We start from the raw sequence: 18,994 nt of genomic DNA on the forward strand, positions 1-18,994 counted from the left end.
CTAACATCAGGAGAGGCCAGCTACAGACAGAGAGACAGGCAGGTAGGCAGATATGTTGACAGACAGGTCGACGGACAGATATGCAGGCAGATAAGCAGACAGGTAGGAAGATAGGCAGACAGATACGTAGGTAGGCAGACTAGTAGACATACTGTATATACAGACACACAGGCAGACAGACAGTATTATAGTAAATGGACTGACTTATATAGCGCCTTATTCCAAAGCGCTTTACAATGGCCTCTCATTCACCCACACACACACATTCACATACTAATGGCGGCAAGCTACCATGCAAGGCGCTGGCCCGCTCATTGGGAGCAATTTGGGGTTCAGTATCTTGCCCAAGGACACCTCGACATGTGACCAGCCTTGGGTTCGAATCGCCGATCTGCCGACCTTGCGATCATTAGACGCCGGCTCTACCTCCTGCGCCACAGCCGCCCTATAGCCCTATAGAGCTTTTTTTAGAGAGCTTTTTTTCAAACGTTGCACTTTGAGCTGCAACGTTTGCAGGAAAAGCGCAATACAAATAAAAAGTTTGAATTATTATATTATTATTATTATATAGCCGCCTTATAGTCTCACAGCCCAAAGGTCATATAGCCAGACCTCTTCAATAAATTACTGTAACTTGTTATACAGTCAGGCAGGCAGGCAGTCATAAAGTCTCTCTGTAGTCCATTCATAGCCAGTCATAAAGTCTCTCTGTAGTCATTCATAGCCAGTCCGTCAAAGCCAGCCAGTGGAGTGGAAGAAAGAGGAGAGGATAGCTTCATTACTCACAGTCTGGACTTTACCTGTTCCTCTTGGCTTTGAATCTCTGGTGACTTTGATCCCTTGCAAATTGTACTCAAAGATTAAATTATCTTGGATACACACACACTGTCATCTGTTTTACAACCTGTGAGTTGGATTTGCACTTGACTTATCAGATAGATAGATTCAAATGCATGACAGACACTGAGAGTGGCACTTAGGAGAGACACATGGAAAGAGACTCTTGAGCTGACTAGTGGATGTGCATTTCTATTTAGTTTAAATAGGAAAAGTGCAACTGAAAGTGATTCAAGCTTATGGGAAAAGAAAAGAAAAACATTACCCAGCACAGTGTTTTTTATTTTTATTTTATTCATATATATTACAACAATGAATAATTTACTTGTTTCGTTTTTTAATATAAACCACCACTAGGCACTTTAGAATTAAGACATAATTGAACAATACATCCCAATAACGTTTCACTCCAAACTGCAATGAAATGGGAGGCACGGGAACTGTTAATGAAATGGGATGGCAAAAACATCTACCTTGAGTTGGCACGCACTCAACGGAGAGAGCCAACGTTGCATCACTATAGGGCTATATTCCCATTTGGCAAAGTCGGGGCAGGGTTGGGAGTGCTTGTCTCCCCTCCAGCAGACACACAACAAAGCTAGGCAGGCATCCACAAATTGCTGGGTCTCCCTCTGTACCAATGGCCCACTCACCCCTGAAACTAGATCCTCCTTCTATCATGCCTGAGGGAACAATATAATTAAAGGCTAGAGCTGAGCATAGGAGAGCCATCACCATCATCCAACAGCACTGGTATACTGGCTAGAAATGGGGGGGAGGGGGGGGGGGGCAAATCCCCAGGCGGACAATGCTCTTTGCCCACTCTGAAATTACAGTAAATAGGCTGAAACTGAAAACAGATCGCTGATGACTGGAGGGGATGTTAAATGATATAATTGAACTTGTATCGAGGGCTAATTCCAATTCGACATTCTGAATTGAAAAGGGCCCATGTGGATTTTTTTCAATTAATTTGTTTTGAAATCCAATCTTCTTTATTTGCCTGCCATTGAAACGGTCCTTTTCATTCACTCACTCTGTGATTGGCCTTCCCTCTACTATTATAACACGCAAACATTGTGTTCATGACAACAATAACCTGTCCCAGATTTAATCTCTGACTCAGTTAATAGCTGTCCTTCACGTGCCTGCTCTGTTCCCTTCCCTCTCTAGCCAGCGCCTCCTGCATGCGTTCGCTGGTGTATCCCTCTGCTGCAGAGGACGCCGTCCTCCCTGTATTAAAATAGGCACCTCCTCATCATTTGTCATCAGGCCCAGGGGTAATGAATGGGGTGAATTGGATGTACTCTCTAATTATGTAAAGGACAAAAAGACAGCCAAATTCCCCAGTCAAGGTCTCTCCACCTTCCAGCACCATGGGGAACAGTCACTCATAAATCAGACTAGAGATACAGATCTGTACTGGATTAGGGGGAAACATAAAAGGAGAAATATAGCCCTGTGAGGGGCCTAGACAATCAACCGTGAGCTGGTGAACGACAGGTAATAAGTATGTGCTGTAACCCTGGCGTTATGATGTCGTAAACACCCCCGCTGATCAACATGCTGTTGTCATTATTTTCTAGCAGCAAGCTCAGTCCTGTTGTGCTTTTTGTCACTTGTAACCTTCCAATCAACCCGGCACTGGTGTAAACAAGGGGCAATAACTGACCCTGGCCTTATGGCCCTCATAAACACCTGCTGAGAAATGGACCGAGATAGGGTTGTGTTTTATACATGCTACTTTTATATGCTACCTTTTTTAAAGGCTATATTCCTACTTTCAAAAGCATGCATTTACACATGATAAAGCTGGACTGATATCTGCCAGACAAGATTTGGTGCAATCAATGTTGCATTCATCTCATGTACTTACTTACTATACTCACTGTAATACTGTATACTGTCATACCATGCATCGTCTACATAATCATGTCTTTTGCACAATGCCACTATTTGCACATCTGCTTAGATGCCAAACTACGTTTCGATGTCTTAGTACTTGCACTCTGTCAATGACAATAAAGTTGAATCTAATCTAATCTAATCTGATCTAATCTAATCTAATCTAATCTAATTTGTGATCTGTTTGACAGTACTTTGATGTAAACGAAGGCTTCATATACAACTTTGAGGGCTCTCAATTCACTTTACATTGCAGCCCTGAAATTAAAGTGATTAAAGTGCCTCGTCTAGGCTTTGGGACAGAAGTTGACATTATAATAATAATATATTCGTTATCACACTCGCATGGCAGCAACTTCACACCCTCAGGACTATAGGACTGATCCTCTTATCTAACCCTTACCCCACTCATGTACAGAATCCAATGACAGCTACATGCTTGCATGCCAGCATCACCACTCTCCTATTCCATATATCTCATTTCCATGTGTTGCGGTTTAACACACCAACGCTGCCTCTATATATACTCTCGTCTCACAGTCGCTACAACAGCGATTCCCAGACTGCTGCCCTCCGGTTGTCCTCCCCCTGGGGTTGACACACAGACACACATCAAGGAGCTATGGAAGCCTTTGTTTTGAGACGGCTTTGTAAACAGGAGAGACATCTCGGGGTGCTACTGCCGTTGCCACTGGGCTACATCACTGTATAGTGTGTTCTCCCCCATCATCCTCCTATTAATGACATAGATCAAATTGTTTGTCTCCCAGGAGCCATTCTTTTGATAAGCAGGCTAGAGAATATAAAACACTACTACTACTGACTCACTTGTACTGTAACACCCAGCGTGGATTTGATACTGTCGTGTACCGACTTTCTCTGCCACCTCAAGTCTGTAACACGAGGGGGTCGGTTTTAATGGTGCAAAAAACGGGTGGAGGGGGGGGGGGGTGCTAGCGGGGGGGGGGATGGGGGGGTGGGCACTGGCGGTGGCGTAACGGGGTGTGTCTGAAATATTATTTATTTTCACGGCCAGAATTCTCAGCGCAACTGATGGCACGTGACCTGCTCATTGTCATGAACACGCCTCTATTGCCAGTACTGTTGGAAAATATCCTTTTATGTATATGTTCTTCATGAATGTTTTAATGACAGCAAGCAATAATCAGCATAATCATACTTGCTGGGGATTTGTATTAACATAACTGAAAGTGATAAATCAGGTACTATGTGTTCATAGTTCAAGAGAGTATGATGCTTTAAACCGCTTATTGTAAATGCCTTTATCACATTAAAATATACTCATTTCTGTAGATGAAGACAAGTGTGTTTCAAGAATGCATAGTGTGTGAGATGTAACAGGATGTGCAAAGGTCACAGGCTCGAGCTGAGAGAAGATTCTATCTATCTATCTATCTATCTATCTACAAACTCAGGAAACCGTTTGAGCTCGTTTCCTGCATAGATGAATGTCTGTGAAATGTGTGTCCTGCACAGATACCAGGAACCAATCAGTGAAGATGACACATTCTTGTAGAAACCCTCTGTCTAGATTGTATAAATATGGGATCAAGGCAAAGACAGGTTGTCAGACTGTGGACTGACCCAGACTTGTTGATTGCTAGGGCAAGATACAATATGATCCAGAATTCTGTAATACTGCTTAATGCTTGGCTAATTTTACTATATAACTAAAAGACATTAATTCGAACTTGATCTGACGTGTGGACAATCGACTTCTTTCTAAAGGGATCTCTTGACCATTCTGAAGTACGCATTCACCCACAGGGGTGGGTGAGAGTTAATTGAAATAGTATAACTTTCTTCAGTACCCCACCCACCTGGGTGCAGACAGTGCTCCAGTGCAGTGGTAATGTCACCTGTCACCTACACAAATTGTACACGAAGACTTGCATCTGTAGTTACTCCAGGTGTCAGGGCATTACAGCGTAAAGCAATGCAAGACGCCCCTAGTTTAACAATCCTCTGCGGCAGTGCACATCCTTTGCAGCAGTGCACCAGTGCACCAGTGCTACCAGTGCACCAGTGCTACCTACCAATGTAACATGTCAGCTACCTTACCTGTATTGAATAGGCCTACCATTCTCCCACCAGCACTCCACTCTCAACAAGTCAATGAATTATTCAATCTGTCTCCTACCGTTAGACAATAAATTAACCCAGCTTCTATTATCAAGATGAGATAACAACAGGTGGGCCTATTAATTGATTAATTGCTCTCCTGACACGCCCACTTCTTTCCAAAATCCCTCAAATCATTGTTGCATCGGTGTGGAATGGATCCTCAAACCCGATGGACTTTAAGACCATGGATGGAGTACTACAACAGCCAACATCTGTCGCCTCCTCTCTATGAATTGCGCTTGGGTTCCAGTCCACAGACACACGGGCGGTAATCTGACATACTGCTAGAAGCCATGCACTGCCCTGTGTTGATGTGAGCCTGATACGAGATGCGAGCTCTTTGTAAATTCCGTGCCATACCGTGAGGAGAAGTGGACCCACATGTACAGACCCGTGGAAATAAGACAGCGTGCCGCAAAATGAAGACACCTATGGTAACAGCTTTTTTTTTTAAACTACAGTTGTTTGTTTCTCTGCAAATTAATAATTATTGTTGAAGTATTGCCTGTTCTAATCGCCATAATGCTGCACACTGTCGGATCAAAAGAAGGATAAATAGACACCCAACTGTGCGATTATAAAGAAATAGGGAATTTATATATGAGAGAATTACATTATTGCCCAGATGTTTAACTATCGGTTACATCTTTTATCTTCATACACACTTCCATAATATTAATAAGAAATAATGTTTGCCTATTTTTTATTATTGCATCTTTGAATTTGAGTGTACTGCACAGCAACACAATTTAGCTTACTGTAAAGAGAGCATATGATATTTCATGAAAAATGAAACAATTGTGTGTAGTAGCATATAGTTCATAATAATGTGCTGTAAGTGTAGCCTAATCGATCATAATTAGTTTTGACAAGCATTTGATCCACCTGTAACGTGCAAGACGGGGAAATGACAGGATTGGTCACCGCAGCCTGTGTTAGAACATCTGTAATTCCCTCGGAACTTCCCTGGTGTTTAGCTTGAAGTTGTGTATGCCTACTTGTGTATTCCATCATAGATAATCTGTGAAGTTTCGTTTTATTCTGTGTTTGGTCTACCCTTTTACAAAATATCTGTAGCCGATTCGGCAGTTCATAGCAGCAGTATTACTTGATATCAGACACTCCAGGGAGCCTAAATCATTCAGTCTTGTGTGGGGGTAATGTCTACACTGAGCAAACTGTAATGCGGCTAATTTGTCAACATCTGTCTCTTTCCCTTGTTCCAGCGCCATGGGGTAGCCGTGTGTTTCGTGATCACTCTGTGCGCCAGCCTGTTCCTCGTGTACAACACCAGCTTCAGCACCGCTTCCAGAGAGGCGAACGAGACGCGGAGCCGACAGATGGAGCCGAACACCAAAACCGCCGTCAAAGTGCTGAAGGGATACACTGGCATCATAGACCACAAGGTAAGCAGAGATGGGCAAGACAATATTAGTGTACTACTACGAGCCTGATGAGAGAGAGACTGAAGGGCTTTTCTTCTGCCAATAAACAGTGCATGATCACACCTCTCTCATGCTTTTTCATTATGCCGTCCCACCCTCCTTCTCTCCCTCCCTCTCCCTCTCCTGCTCCCCCTCCCTCTCCTGCTCCCCCTCCCCTGTCCATTGGTGCTAGGTGTAATTTAATGAATTATTCGACAGTCATCTGCACAGCTCTTTAGAGGGAGCCATCTCTGCTTCCGTCATTTATCACAATTTTCTCAGGCCCAGGGTAGCGCTGCACTCAATACACACCTGTCGTTACCAATATCTGCTTAGGGCGCAAATGAAATCCTTCACTGCACTCTCTAATGTCTAATTGATACACCCAGGGGAGTTAGACATAGGTGAGGCCTGACGTCACTGTAGGGCAATCGACTGGCGTCTATTTACAAAGCGATCAATGGAAACTCAAAGTATAGTGCAAATAAGGGATATAACTGATCACTGCGGAAACTATGCATACACACACGTAGGCTCTCCCTTGTACTGTATGTCATTTATATAGCCCGAGAATAGGCTGCACTTCGCTAAACTTTAGTCAGTCACATGTCGTCCCTAGTTGAATGTGCTGTTTATTGTACAGATTACATTCATGCCTGGACAGTTATATGTCAGTGACACGAGTTGTGGTCAATATTTGTTTTGTAGATTGGATTTTGTCTGTAATGTAGGGTTGATGATTGCCCCTGCCCTTTGCAAGTGAATCAACACAGGGTTTAATGCACCCAGTGCACACTGACTGACACACACATATTTAACATGAGTCACTCATTTCCATGATGCATGTCCAACCAGGCAGAACAAATTTTCTCTCTGAAAATGTCAATATTCAGTGACCAAGCACATTTGATTGGATGAGGATCCCTCTGTAATGCTTCAGTACAACCCAGTGTATGGATAAGTATTGATTTTTCCCCCCTCAGATGTGGGCAACAGAGCATAGAAAAATAAACGTCCAATTTATTCTACTGTGTTTTTTCCTCCTGGCCATAAACCTATTGACATTTTGGAGACAAGGGACGTCAATTAAAGGACACGGCTCTAGTGAACATTCCTTAAGCTACTGTGAATACTGACAATAGCATTCCTATGGTGCAGTAACATACAATGGGCCCATTGTATATTTCATACAGTACGAACAGTACTGTATGTCCATCAGCAGTAGCAAACACACATGCTGTGCTGCATGTTCAGCTGATACAATACAAAGATGAAAATCAACAGTGAGCGGTCTGGAGCTAGCAGATTTCCAGTGTAAACAGCTTGGAATTGGCAGCTTGAAGTCATATTTTAAAGACATCCCACTGCTGTTCTTGTATGTATGGACATATGGGTTTTCTACAAGCAGCACGTTTCTGCATTGTTTTTTTGTGTGGAAGACAGATAGCGAATTGAATTACAGTCAAAAACTATTTTATCCAAATAAATTCCATGCTGCATTGGCAATGTTTGTAATGGATAATAACTATATCAGATACCATAGCCATGTCTAAGTCATGTCAAATCATGTCACAATCATTCCTTTGCACAACTATTCTCTCTGCATTGTGTGATTTGTGGTTTTCTACAATAATGATAATAATAATAATAACAATAATAATAATACAAAATAAAGACAATCTCACTGCTGTTCTTGTATGTATGGACATATCATATGGGTTTTCTACAAGCAGCACATTTCTGCATTGTTTATTGTGTGGAAGACAGATAACTACCATGAATTACAGTCAAAAACGATTTTATCCAAATAAATTCCATGCTGCATTGGCAATGTGATCAAATAGAACGATTTTATAAAATAAAAAAAATAGAATTATATATACTATATATAAATATAAAAATAATAATAATTAACAAATATATATAACCATATCATAAAAGCAGCTATCAGGAGGAAGGGTAGGCTAGCCGATAAAGACCTTTGAATTCTCCAACTGTCTAACAGCCCCAGAGGATTGTCAGGAAGAGAGTTCCAACAACAAGGACAAATGCTCCTGCCAACTCTCCAGGAGCGCACACCACGCCATTGTGCCTCATTGAGATACTGGGAATAAATGAAAATCCTATTGAGCCATCAGTGATCTAACCCAGATGGTTATTACGTTGTACAACAGTCATACATCCCTGTACACACATTTACCTTTGCATGTGTATTTTGTTGACAACTCTGTATTATCATCCTTTTTTAAATATGTTCGCAAGACCATTACCAGCTGGCATTCCATCATCCCCTCTCTGTCTCCTGAGTCCTTCTATTGGCCATAGCAGACATATCAAACTAATCTACATTCAAAGAGAGGGGAGAGTGAGAGAGAGAGAGAGAGAGAGAGAGAGAGAGAGAGAGAGAGAGAGAGAGAGAGAGAGAGAGAGCTCCCAGTGGAATAGCTTCTGCTTCTGCATACCATCCCTGAGTCTGATTTCTCCAGTGTGAGGAGGATTGGAGCCACTCTACCTATCCTCTCTATGGAGAACAAAAAGAGATAGCAGAGCCACTTCTCTCAGATTGGTTCTCAGACACACAGCTGAAACCGTTGGACAGCAAGAGCGCAGGGAGTGATGCAGCTCTGTACGTCAGTGCAGAAAACAGCAAAAAACAACAACTCATGAACGTACTCCTTCGTACTGTAGCACTTAGCTACGCTAAAGTAAAGAACTCAGGTTGGAGGAACTTAGGTTGCTTTTGCTGAGTCGAACAACAAAGTCAGATTCTCTAGAAGTGCTTTGTTTACAGCACAGTGTCGGTGAAGGACAACATACTGTACTTTTCTATGTTGAAAGACTCTTTGACTTTCATGACTTTGGGTTCAGCCACGTTTGTTATGGTAGTTTAGTTTCAAGGAGAACCCAACCATCTGTTCCAGAGGAAGATATATTATAGGAGCATCTCAGTAACGGCCCTGCTGCTGACAGCTGGAGGAGTGAGATGTTTCATATTTCATTTGAGACAAGCGGCCGCGTCTTGTTTTTTTTCTCCGATAGAAAAAGCTATTTTTCACCATCAACCAGCTGGATGCCAAGACAACAACTTCCCAATAACACCTTTAAGTCTGTTGCAAGTAGTTATGCCTTTTCCATTTAAAGCTTAAGCTTATTCAATGGTTAGGGGTGTTTTCAGGTCATATGTGTATTTTTTATATATCTGTGCACATAACTGTAGATAACAGTTTCACTTTAGTGCATTCCCCTTGTGTAATAACCAACACCGCTAGACTGTAATTTTATAGCAGTTACATAGTAGGCACAGGTTAAGCCATATTTGGTGCCCCTGGAGCAATTAGGGGTTAAGTGCCTTGCTCAAGGGCACATGCAAGCTCCCTCCTGAGGTGGGGATCGAACCAGCAACCTTCCGATTGCTAGCTGGCCTCTCTAACCTGGCTACTGCCACCCCTCGATATACTTTCATATTATGTGAAAGCATACAGAGAGAATGACAAAACTAATATCTGTGACTTTAAAATGATGGAAACAATGTGGTGGTTTTCATTGTGCCACTCTGGTCCCTGTAGCCCTTCATCCTTGGATTCCAACTTATCTCCGGTGCATTTCTCCACTGCTAAACAAGCTCAAGCTCCAGGCTCTTTCCAAGCACAGACCTGAAAAGCAATTATGGATGAAGGAGAGCGCTCTCTCTCTCTCTCTCTTTCTCTCTCTTGATAAGCATTCCCATGACGGGGTAATCTCGCGCTCGGTGCCTTATGGCATTCTCCTGGTTAGGGAATCACTGGTGAACTCAAACATTTTCAACACAAAAGAAAGTGGTGGTGGGGGGGGGGGAGTTTGATGGCGTGCATCGTGAGCAGAATGGGAATTTCATGCTTTTCATGTTTTAACCTTTTAGCAATATGTAAGCCCAGCCGGCAGGCGTTCCTCCATACGCGGCCCTGTGAGAGTTGTGAAGGAGTCTGAAAGGTTAAACAATGATAAATGTATGATACCGCTGGCGAGATGGCAACAGATAGATAAATGGCTGACTTCTAGTCATGGGAGAGAGCGAAAGACAGGGTAAGTGCGGATGAATGCATCACAATGCATTAAGAAGCCTTTCTTTTCTATCTCCCACTCGCCTTCTCTCTCTCTATCCTTCTCCCACTCTCTCTCTCTCTCTGTCTCTCTCTCTCTCTCTGTCTCTCTCTCTCTCTCTCTCTCTGTGCCTCCTCTATATTACTCAGCCATTTAGACATGATTGATGAGTGTGTCCTTCACACTGAGAGAAGAATGATCCAACTATTGTTTGTGTTTCAATGTAATCTCCCTCCATATGCCGATAGCATTTCCCCACGGATTAGCTACATATTGTATGTAGCTGTTATTAATTATGAGACTTGAAACGTTCCAAATGACATTCTCCTACACCGCAGGAGAAAAAGGAGCCGTGTTGCACTAAAACTGCAACGTTAAGGACCAAGTTTTGAAAGTAGCCTGCACTGGACCGTGGATGTCAATACCAATAGGTCACAGTGCAAAGGGCTGACATCAGCACAAATACAACGTTTCTACAACTTCCTCAAACACTGTCCTTGCGGATCCGTGTGTAACCTAGTGTAGCGTTGATGATGGACGCCACTGACACCTCTGGCTGATGTTGACGGGATGTTGTCGCATGGTTGAGCATCGATGGCGGCGCGTTAGTCTCTCACACTCCTTGACAGGTCTCCTGATTACACGTCCATACAGTGCCGAAGAGTAAGCACTTTATCGAACCCATGCAGAGCCTCCAAATCTCCCGTGGGAAAGTCAACATCAATTCAGGTTAAGTAGAATCTCTTACTCAAAGATCAACAGCAGGGGTTTCGTCATGGGAACTAAACCGTCTGTTGTGTGAAATGGATTCTTTGATGTGTAGGCATTTCTCTCTTCACGCCCCTAGGCTATGAATGTGTGTCTGTGTGCTGTGCTGCATTATAAGCTATGGCTGCAATCCAATAAACCAAGTTAGGAAATAAAAACATTCTGGGCTTCGATTTTTTTAAGGTGCAGAGAAGTGCTGCTACAGCAGGGTTTAACAAGTCTGTATAATTTTTTCGATGCAGGGTCGGGATAATTTACCGGGGTTTGGGATGTAGGCCTAATGGGGTGGAGATAAAACATGCATGATGCTTTTGTTGCAGAAAGGAAAGGTTCGTTACTTCTCATGAACAGGTACAGGTTGTATAGAGTTCCAGCATTCTGGATTAATTATGTGTTTAGACAACAATACTGTAACCAATGTATAAGATTATTATTATTATTATTATTATTATTATTATTATTATTATTATTATTATTATTATAATCATCATCATCATCATCATCATCATCATCATCATCATAACAATAACAACAACAGCAATAATAATAATAATTATAATTATAAGTATAATCAAATAATTAAGTATTTCCATTTCCATTTCCTCATCTTGTATTTCCCCCCTATGCATAAATAGTCACTTTCCGTCTCCTGTCTTCAAAGGCCCTGTACAGGACCCCGGTCTAGACCTCCTTCTAAGGGCTTAGATCTTGAGCCTAAAGGCTCTATTAGGATTCTAATGATACATCGGCGAGTGGTGAATAGATTCACCCTGATGTTAACTGTCTACATCCTGTAGTCTCCTCTGCTTCCTCGTATAGCTATACCTCACAATGGAATATAACTTATAAATCCCTATAGTTAACAACAGCTCTATTCTTAAATGAGTACAAGTTGGTGTGATTGGAGGACTTTTACCCAAGGGAGATAATTCATTAGGAGGCTAGGCTAACCATTTAGATTCTATAATGTGCAGTGAAAATCGAACATTTTACAATTGACATGGAGGGTAATATAACCTTAGCTAACAATTGCTTTCTAAATAAATTCTATTAAAACTTGAAATGAAGGTCATAACTTTATTCAAGCTTTAAAAATGGTTACTGCAAAGCAGATTAATCAGACAGGTAAAAAAATAATGAAAAATGAAAAATTGAAGATTCTAAAATAAAATCAAACCTTACCACTCTCCCTACTCTGCCTGAACTAATACTAATTTTAGAGAGGCTCTGAACAGTGCCAAAATATGCATCTGCCGAACACTCTCGGTTCCTCTACCAGCTCAGCAGCTGCGTCTCCAGAGTTCCGCCCTCTGCCAAGGGGCTGGAGTCTCGCTTCCCCTTACAAGTAAAACAGTTTCTCAATCTCCAACAAGGCTTAAAAGTTCAAGTAAACAGAGAGAATCTACTCTTAAGACTACAGCCTCCAGGAGAGAACTTTGGCTTGTTAAAGACCTTCTGGCTCCAAGGTTTTAACACATTCTCTTCCAATTGGAAGTTTCCATCAATCCATCCTCTGATATCCCTTTTTATACTATCCCCAGCCCAGGATCTTGGTACCTCCCCTCTCGGCTCTGATGAATAGGCTTGGGGCTTTTGATTTGTAGTTCTTTCTGATTTGTAGGCCTTAGGACTTGTAGTCCTCGCCATATTTGTAGTTCTAGCGACCAGCTGTCCTCCGCGAACCTCAGCTGAACAGCCGTGTCCTCAACTAACCTCAGCTCACAAGTCTAGTTCTCTGTACTTTCCCTAAATCTTGGTTACATTTCTACATGAGTCAACATTTAATACATACTACAAATTAAGAATACAGATTTTAACATTAAACAATACATTTCAACATGAATCATCTTGAGTACATTCTTTTTAGACATTTTTGATTACTTAGATTTTTGGTTACATAGTTGTACTATACGGGTCACATCATACTGGTTAATAAACAATCAATCGATTACATTGAGTAACAGTTGATAATATGCCATCAGTTACATTTCATTAATATCTGATCATTGGTTATTACAGATTACTTCATTGAATAAATCTGTGGATATATTACTGATTATTTGATACCAAAATTACTAGAGGATCCATGCATGTGCATGCGTCCTCACACAGACTTGCATGGGGTGCATTGGGCAACATCTGCTTCCAGTTGTGGCAGGCTTATCTCGATGATAAGGTCAAAGAGGTCGGAATAAAATCCCAACGCCGGTACAGGATCTTCTGCCGTCGGTGGCGTCAGGATTTTGTATCCTGGTGGTGGTGATTGATTGATTGAAAACCTTTATTGTCCCCAATGGGGAAATTTTGTTGTCAAACAGCTCAGTTAGGGCAGAAAACATTCAGTACAGAAAACAGAAAAACATTCAATAAAAAACATAAAACAGTGCAGGCTCAATAAGTAAAAAGTTCCAAAAGTTCCATCTCCAGGTCTCCCCCACCCTGCAGGGCCTGGTTGTAGAGTCGGAGTGCAGCTGGAATAAAGGACTGTCCAAATCTTTTTGTACTTTGACGGGGGAGAACAAATCTGTGGCTGAACTTGCTCCTCATCCCTGCCAGCTCGCAGTACATCGGGTGGGAGGGATTGGCCAGCATGGCCGCCAGTTTTTTCCCCATCCTCTGTTCTGCCACCACCTCTAGGCTGTCCAGCCCGGTCCCCACCACAGAGCTGGCCTTCTTCACCAGTTTGTTTAGCTTCGCAGCATCCCTGGCACAGATGTTTCCACCCCAGCAGGCCACGGCGAAGAACAGAACGCTGGCAACCACCGACTGGTAAAACATTTGCAGCAGCTTGTTGCAGACACCGAAAGACCTCAGCCTTCTCAGGAAAAACAGTCTGCTCTGCCCTTTCCTGAGAAGAGCCTCGGTGTTGTCAGTCCAGTCCAGTTTGTTATTAATTTGTACTCCCAGGTACCTGTAGGAGTCCACCCTCTCGACTTCCACCCCCTTGATGGTGATGGGGGCTGGGGTCCTTCTCTTCCTCCTAAAATCCACCACCAACTCCTTTGTTTTGCTGGTGTTAAGCAAAAGGTAGTTGGTGTCGCACCACTGCACGAAGCTCTCCACCAGGGCCCTGTACTCCTCATCCCTGTCGTCTGTGATGTAACCGACGATAGAGGAGTCATCCGAAAACTTCTGCAGGTGGCACTGGTCGGAGCTAAACTGGAAGTCGGAGGTATAGAGGGTGAAGAGAAAGGGTGACAGAACAGTTCCCTGGGGGGCACCGGTGTTGCACACCACCACCTCAGACTGACAGCCCTGCAGTCTCACATACTGACGCCTGTCTGTGAGGTAGTTGTGGATCCAGGCCGTCAGGGAGTCCTCCACACACATCACTGCTAGTTTGTCAGCCAGCAGTGATGGCTTGATAGTGTTAAATGCACTGGAGAAGTCGAAGAACATGGTCCTCACCATGCTCTGTGGCCTCTCCAGGTGTGTGTAGGCCCTGTGCAGCATGTAAATGATGGCGTCCTCCACCCCCATGCTCTCCTGGTATGCAAACTGCCGGGGGTCCAGGAAGTCCTTCACCTGGGGCTTAAGGTGTTGCAGCACTAGCCTCTCCAGGATCTTCATGACCTGTGGTGTCAGGGCGACAGGTCTGTAGTCGTTTGGGGTGCTGGGCCGTCCCTTCTTTGGCACTGGGACGATGCAAGAGGTCTTCCAGAGCTGTGGCACCCTCCTCAGTCTTAGAGATAGACTGAAGAGATGTTGGAATGTGTCCGCCAGCTCTCCAGCACACACCTTCAGAACCCTGGGGTTGATGTTGTCTGGACCTCTGGACTTGTTCACATTCACCCTGGAAAGCTGCCTTCTCACCTGCTCAGATGTTATAAAGCTGTGAGTACCGGTGTCTCCAGGTGTGAAGCATGCTCCCTGGCTCCTGGTGTTGGTAAGGGGAGGCAGTTGCTGCTGGGGTGCTGCTGGGGTGTCAGGGGGAGTGGGGGCTACTGTTGCCAGGGGTGCGGTACATTGGAGAGGGGAGGAGAGGTTCGGGGGCTGTGGGGGGTGACAGGGGGATGGGGGGGGTGACAGGGTCGGGGGCTGGGTCGGGGGCTGGGTCGGGGGCTGGGTCGGGGGCTGTGACAGGGTCGGGGGCTGGGTCGGGGGCTGGGTCGGGGGCTGGGTCGGGGGCTGGGTCGGGGGCTGGGTCGGGGGCTGGGTCGGGGGCTGTGACAGGGTCGGGGGCTGGGTCGGGGGCTGGGTCGGGGGCTGGGTCGGGGGCTGTGACAGGGTCGGGGGCTGGGTCGGGGGCTGTGACAGGGTCGGGGGCTGGGTCGGGGGCTGTGACAGGGTCGGGGGCTGGGTCGGGGGCTGTGACAGGGTCGGGGGCTGGGTCGGGGGCTGTGACAGGGTCGGGGGCTGTGACAGGGTCGGGGGCTGTGGGGGGTGGCAGGGGGATGGTTGGTCAAACCTGTTAAAGAAGCAGTTCAGGTCATCTGCCTGCTCTCGGGTCCCCTCCACCACAGGATGTGGCTGCTTGTGGCCCGTGATCTTCTTGAAGCCCTTCCACACCTCCTTGGAGCTGTGGGCCTCTAGCCCGCCCTCCAATTTCCTCCTGTATTCCTCTTTGGCTGCTCTCAGCTCCTTCTTCACCTCCTTCTGAGTGGCCCTGGCTCCCTCAGTGTCCCCTGCCTTAAACAGCCTCCTCTTCCTTTTCAGAAGGTTCTTGATGTTCCCATTTATCCACGGCTTGTTGTTAGGAAAGCACCGTACCTTTTTAATGGGGACGATGCTCTCCTCGCAGAACTTGATATAGTCTGTGACACAGTCTAGCAGACCATCTATGTCCTCCCCGTGGACTCTCTGGAACATCCCCCAGTCGGTTGTTTCAAAACACGCCCTCAGCTCCTCCTCCACGTCTTCTGACCATTGCTGGACAGTCCTGGTGGTGATAGGCAGCCTTTTTATGATAGGGGTGTATGTTGGTTCCATCCAGACCATATTGTGATCGGATGCCCCTAGTGGCGGGAGGGCAGTGGATGTGTAGGCTCCCTTCACATTGGCATATAGTTTGTCTAGTATTTTGTTCTCCCTTGTTTTACATGTGACATACTGGGTAAAATCCGTCAATGTCTTTTCCATATTTACATGGTTGAAGTCCCCATTCACAATGATAAATGCGTTTGGGTGAGCGGTCTGTATCCCCGCGATACAGGAATGGATGACGTCATTTGCGCGCGCCGGGTTCGCGCTTGGTGGAATGTAACTAGTCACAGCCACAACATGTGAAAACTCTCTCGGACAGAGATCTGGCCTCAAACCTAGCGCCAACAGTTCTATGTCTGGAGTGCAGACTTGCTCTTTGATAGTGATATGACCTGGCTTGCACCATTTGGAATTAACAAACACAGCGATCCCGCCTCCTTTTATCTTACCGCTGTTTCTCGTTCTGTCCGCGCGGACCATTGTGAAACCATCTTGTTCCATCGCCCCGTCTGGTATACCAGGATTCAGCCAGGATTCCGTCAGGAATAGCAGGCTGCATTTCCCATATTCCCCCTGTCCCTTCATCAGAGCAGAGAGCTCATCAGCCTTGTTGACCAGCGACCTTACGTTCCCCATAAGAACAGACGGCAGGCAGGTCCTATTTGCTTGTCTGTCTCTCCTCGCCCTCACGTACGCGCCAGCCCTAGTTCCCCGTCTGCGTGTCCTTATTTCGCTGGGCACTCCTGTAGGGGGAACGGCGGCGGCTCGACTCCTAAAGGCAATGAGCTCCTCTCTGGAATACACCCGCATTCCTCCGTTTATCAGGCACATATTGAGCACTCCGGTTAAAAGATAAAAGATAAAAGTTTGAAATAAAAGGTTGAAAAGGGCTAAAAAAGGGCTAAAAAGTAGAAGTAAGACTGAGCCGTTTCACTGGCAGCCACCCAACCGGCGCCATTTTTTTGTATGAATATGGTGGCGGCACAATGCTCCACCCTGGTGGTGGTGGCAGGAAATGGATAGTTTTTTCGTTGTCAGTAGCCAGCCGTGGACTCAGGATTAGCTTACTCCTCTTGGCCTGGTCTCTGGCCTGAGTACTGGCCTTGGGCCCTCCCTCCCCTCGTACCTCTCCTTCCTTCTTCTTCTCCCTCTCCTCCCTTGCCTTACGCTTCTTACGCCCGGGAGTTAGAATGTTTTGATGCAGATTTAGGACAAGACCCTCAAGTGGGTTCACCACTGGCAATGAATTGAGATCAATAATATGCATTCTTTCAGGTTCAAGGTCTAGCATAGACGATTCAGATTCAGTGTCGTATATATTTTAGATTCAGCCTCTGATATGGGGTCAAGGATGAGACCTCTCTCTCTCCTCACGTTGGGGCTTCTCTGGTTCTATCCAAACCCGTCGTGTCCACCCCTGAGATTCCTGGCCCACTGGTGGTGTCATTCCATCCCACCTGTATGGGGTCCTACCTCCTCTAGACCCTTGTCCTCCCAGACGTGGTCTATCAGGTTGAGGGAGAACCATATTGGTATCAGATTGAGGGAAGACCATATTCCCCCCCCCCCCCATGTCTTCTACCAATCTCATTACTAATTCAACAGAGGTGTCAACGATGATAGCATCCGATGCTAGTCGAATTACAAAGCACAACCGCAACAACCAACTGTACCAATATCAATAACAATCTTAATCCCCCTAATACCCTGCTGAGATCCGCAAAACACTGCCAACATGACACAGATGGTTATCAGACGCACACACGCCTTCCATTTCTTCCTTCAGCGAGGAGCGAGAGATATTGTGAAAGAGGCCTATCAGCCTCATTATGGGATAAAGAGGTGGTGGATAACTCCCTGTCAGAGAGGCATAGGCAGAGGCAGAGGAGGGGGCGTGAGGAGGAGTCGTCTCCCATGGGGAGGAAGACACGAGATGAGACTAATGAGGCCTGTGTGTCTGTGTGGGAGGAACATCACCCATGTTACTGACCTGCTGACCTGAGAAACCAGGAAACCAGACGCACAGAACAGAAGTTACAGAACGACAAAATCCTCATTTCCGTTTCAATGCATTACAATGAACCCTTGCTCCGATTTCTCCCTCCACTAAGCCTCCTACCCTGCTGCTCACAAACCAGTACAGGTTTCTTGATGTAAATCTACCTGTATGGTTGTTGTTTTTTTTCTTATTTCAAATGCTCACAATCACCAGTTCTTCGCTAAACGTAGTTGCATGGATGTTAAGGAAATGAATAAGCATAAGCATTTGCTTAATAAACATCACAATGTACTACTCTATTTACTTAGGGTCTATGTAACAATTGATGCCCAATGACTGGTCCTCCAGCCAATTGTCAGTCGGTTCACACAGTAGCACTATCAAGCCTTCACACCTTTCTTCCGGCAGAATCATAGACTCCTACATTGTGAGTAATTCCATCTCACATCATCCACACACACACACACATACACACACACACACACACAGATTTTGTTTCTTGCAGCTTCTATTCTCGTGCATATTTATATATACGTATATAGTGTTAATGCATGCTTTTGTTATTACCCATTTGGACTATTGTAACTTTCTCCTTTCTGGTCCTCCGTAGAAAGCTATTGGCCAGCTGCAATTAGTCCAAAATGCAGCAGTGAGAGTTTTAACCAAAACAAGCAGAAGACCTCATATAACTCCTATTTTAGAGACTCTACACTGGCTTCCTGTTAAGTACAGAATATATTTCAAGATCCTTCTGCTTCTTTATAAAGCTCTCACTGGCACAGCACCAGAATATCTGAAAGACCTTATGCTAGCATATCAGCCCAATAGAGCTCTCAGGTCTTCTGACGCTGGCTTACACTGTGTACCACATGTACAAAAGAAGAGATTTGGTGAGGCTGCATTCTCATTTTAT

The 18,994-nt window shown here is 44.9% G+C and overlaps 1 protein-coding gene across 1 annotated transcript in view; it reads left to right on the forward strand.

Annotated features, from left to right (window-relative positions):
- Positions 1–5,306: 5,306 nt before the first annotated feature.
- st6galnac5a (ST6 (alpha-N-acetyl-neuraminyl-2,3-beta-galactosyl-1,3)-N-acetylgalactosaminide alpha-2,6-sialyltransferase 5a) overlaps positions 5,307–18,994 on the forward strand; it is a gene marked incomplete at both ends in the record, with an annotated part of 27,070 nt that continues 13,382 nt past the window's right edge. Inside the window, 2 exons of the mRNA XM_080547007.1 lie at positions 5,307–5,321; positions 6,114–6,293. Of these exons, the coding sequence (XP_080403133.1) occupies positions 5,307–5,321; positions 6,114–6,293 (195 nt within the window). The remainder of the gene's footprint in view (positions 5,322–6,113; positions 6,294–18,994) is intronic.

The sequence above is a fragment of the Nansenia antarctica genome, assembly GCF_963989245.1.
Source record: "Nansenia antarctica genome assembly, chromosome: 16".
In the NCBI taxonomy this organism is placed as follows: Eukaryota; Metazoa; Chordata; class Actinopteri; order Argentiniformes; family Microstomatidae; genus Nansenia; species Nansenia antarctica.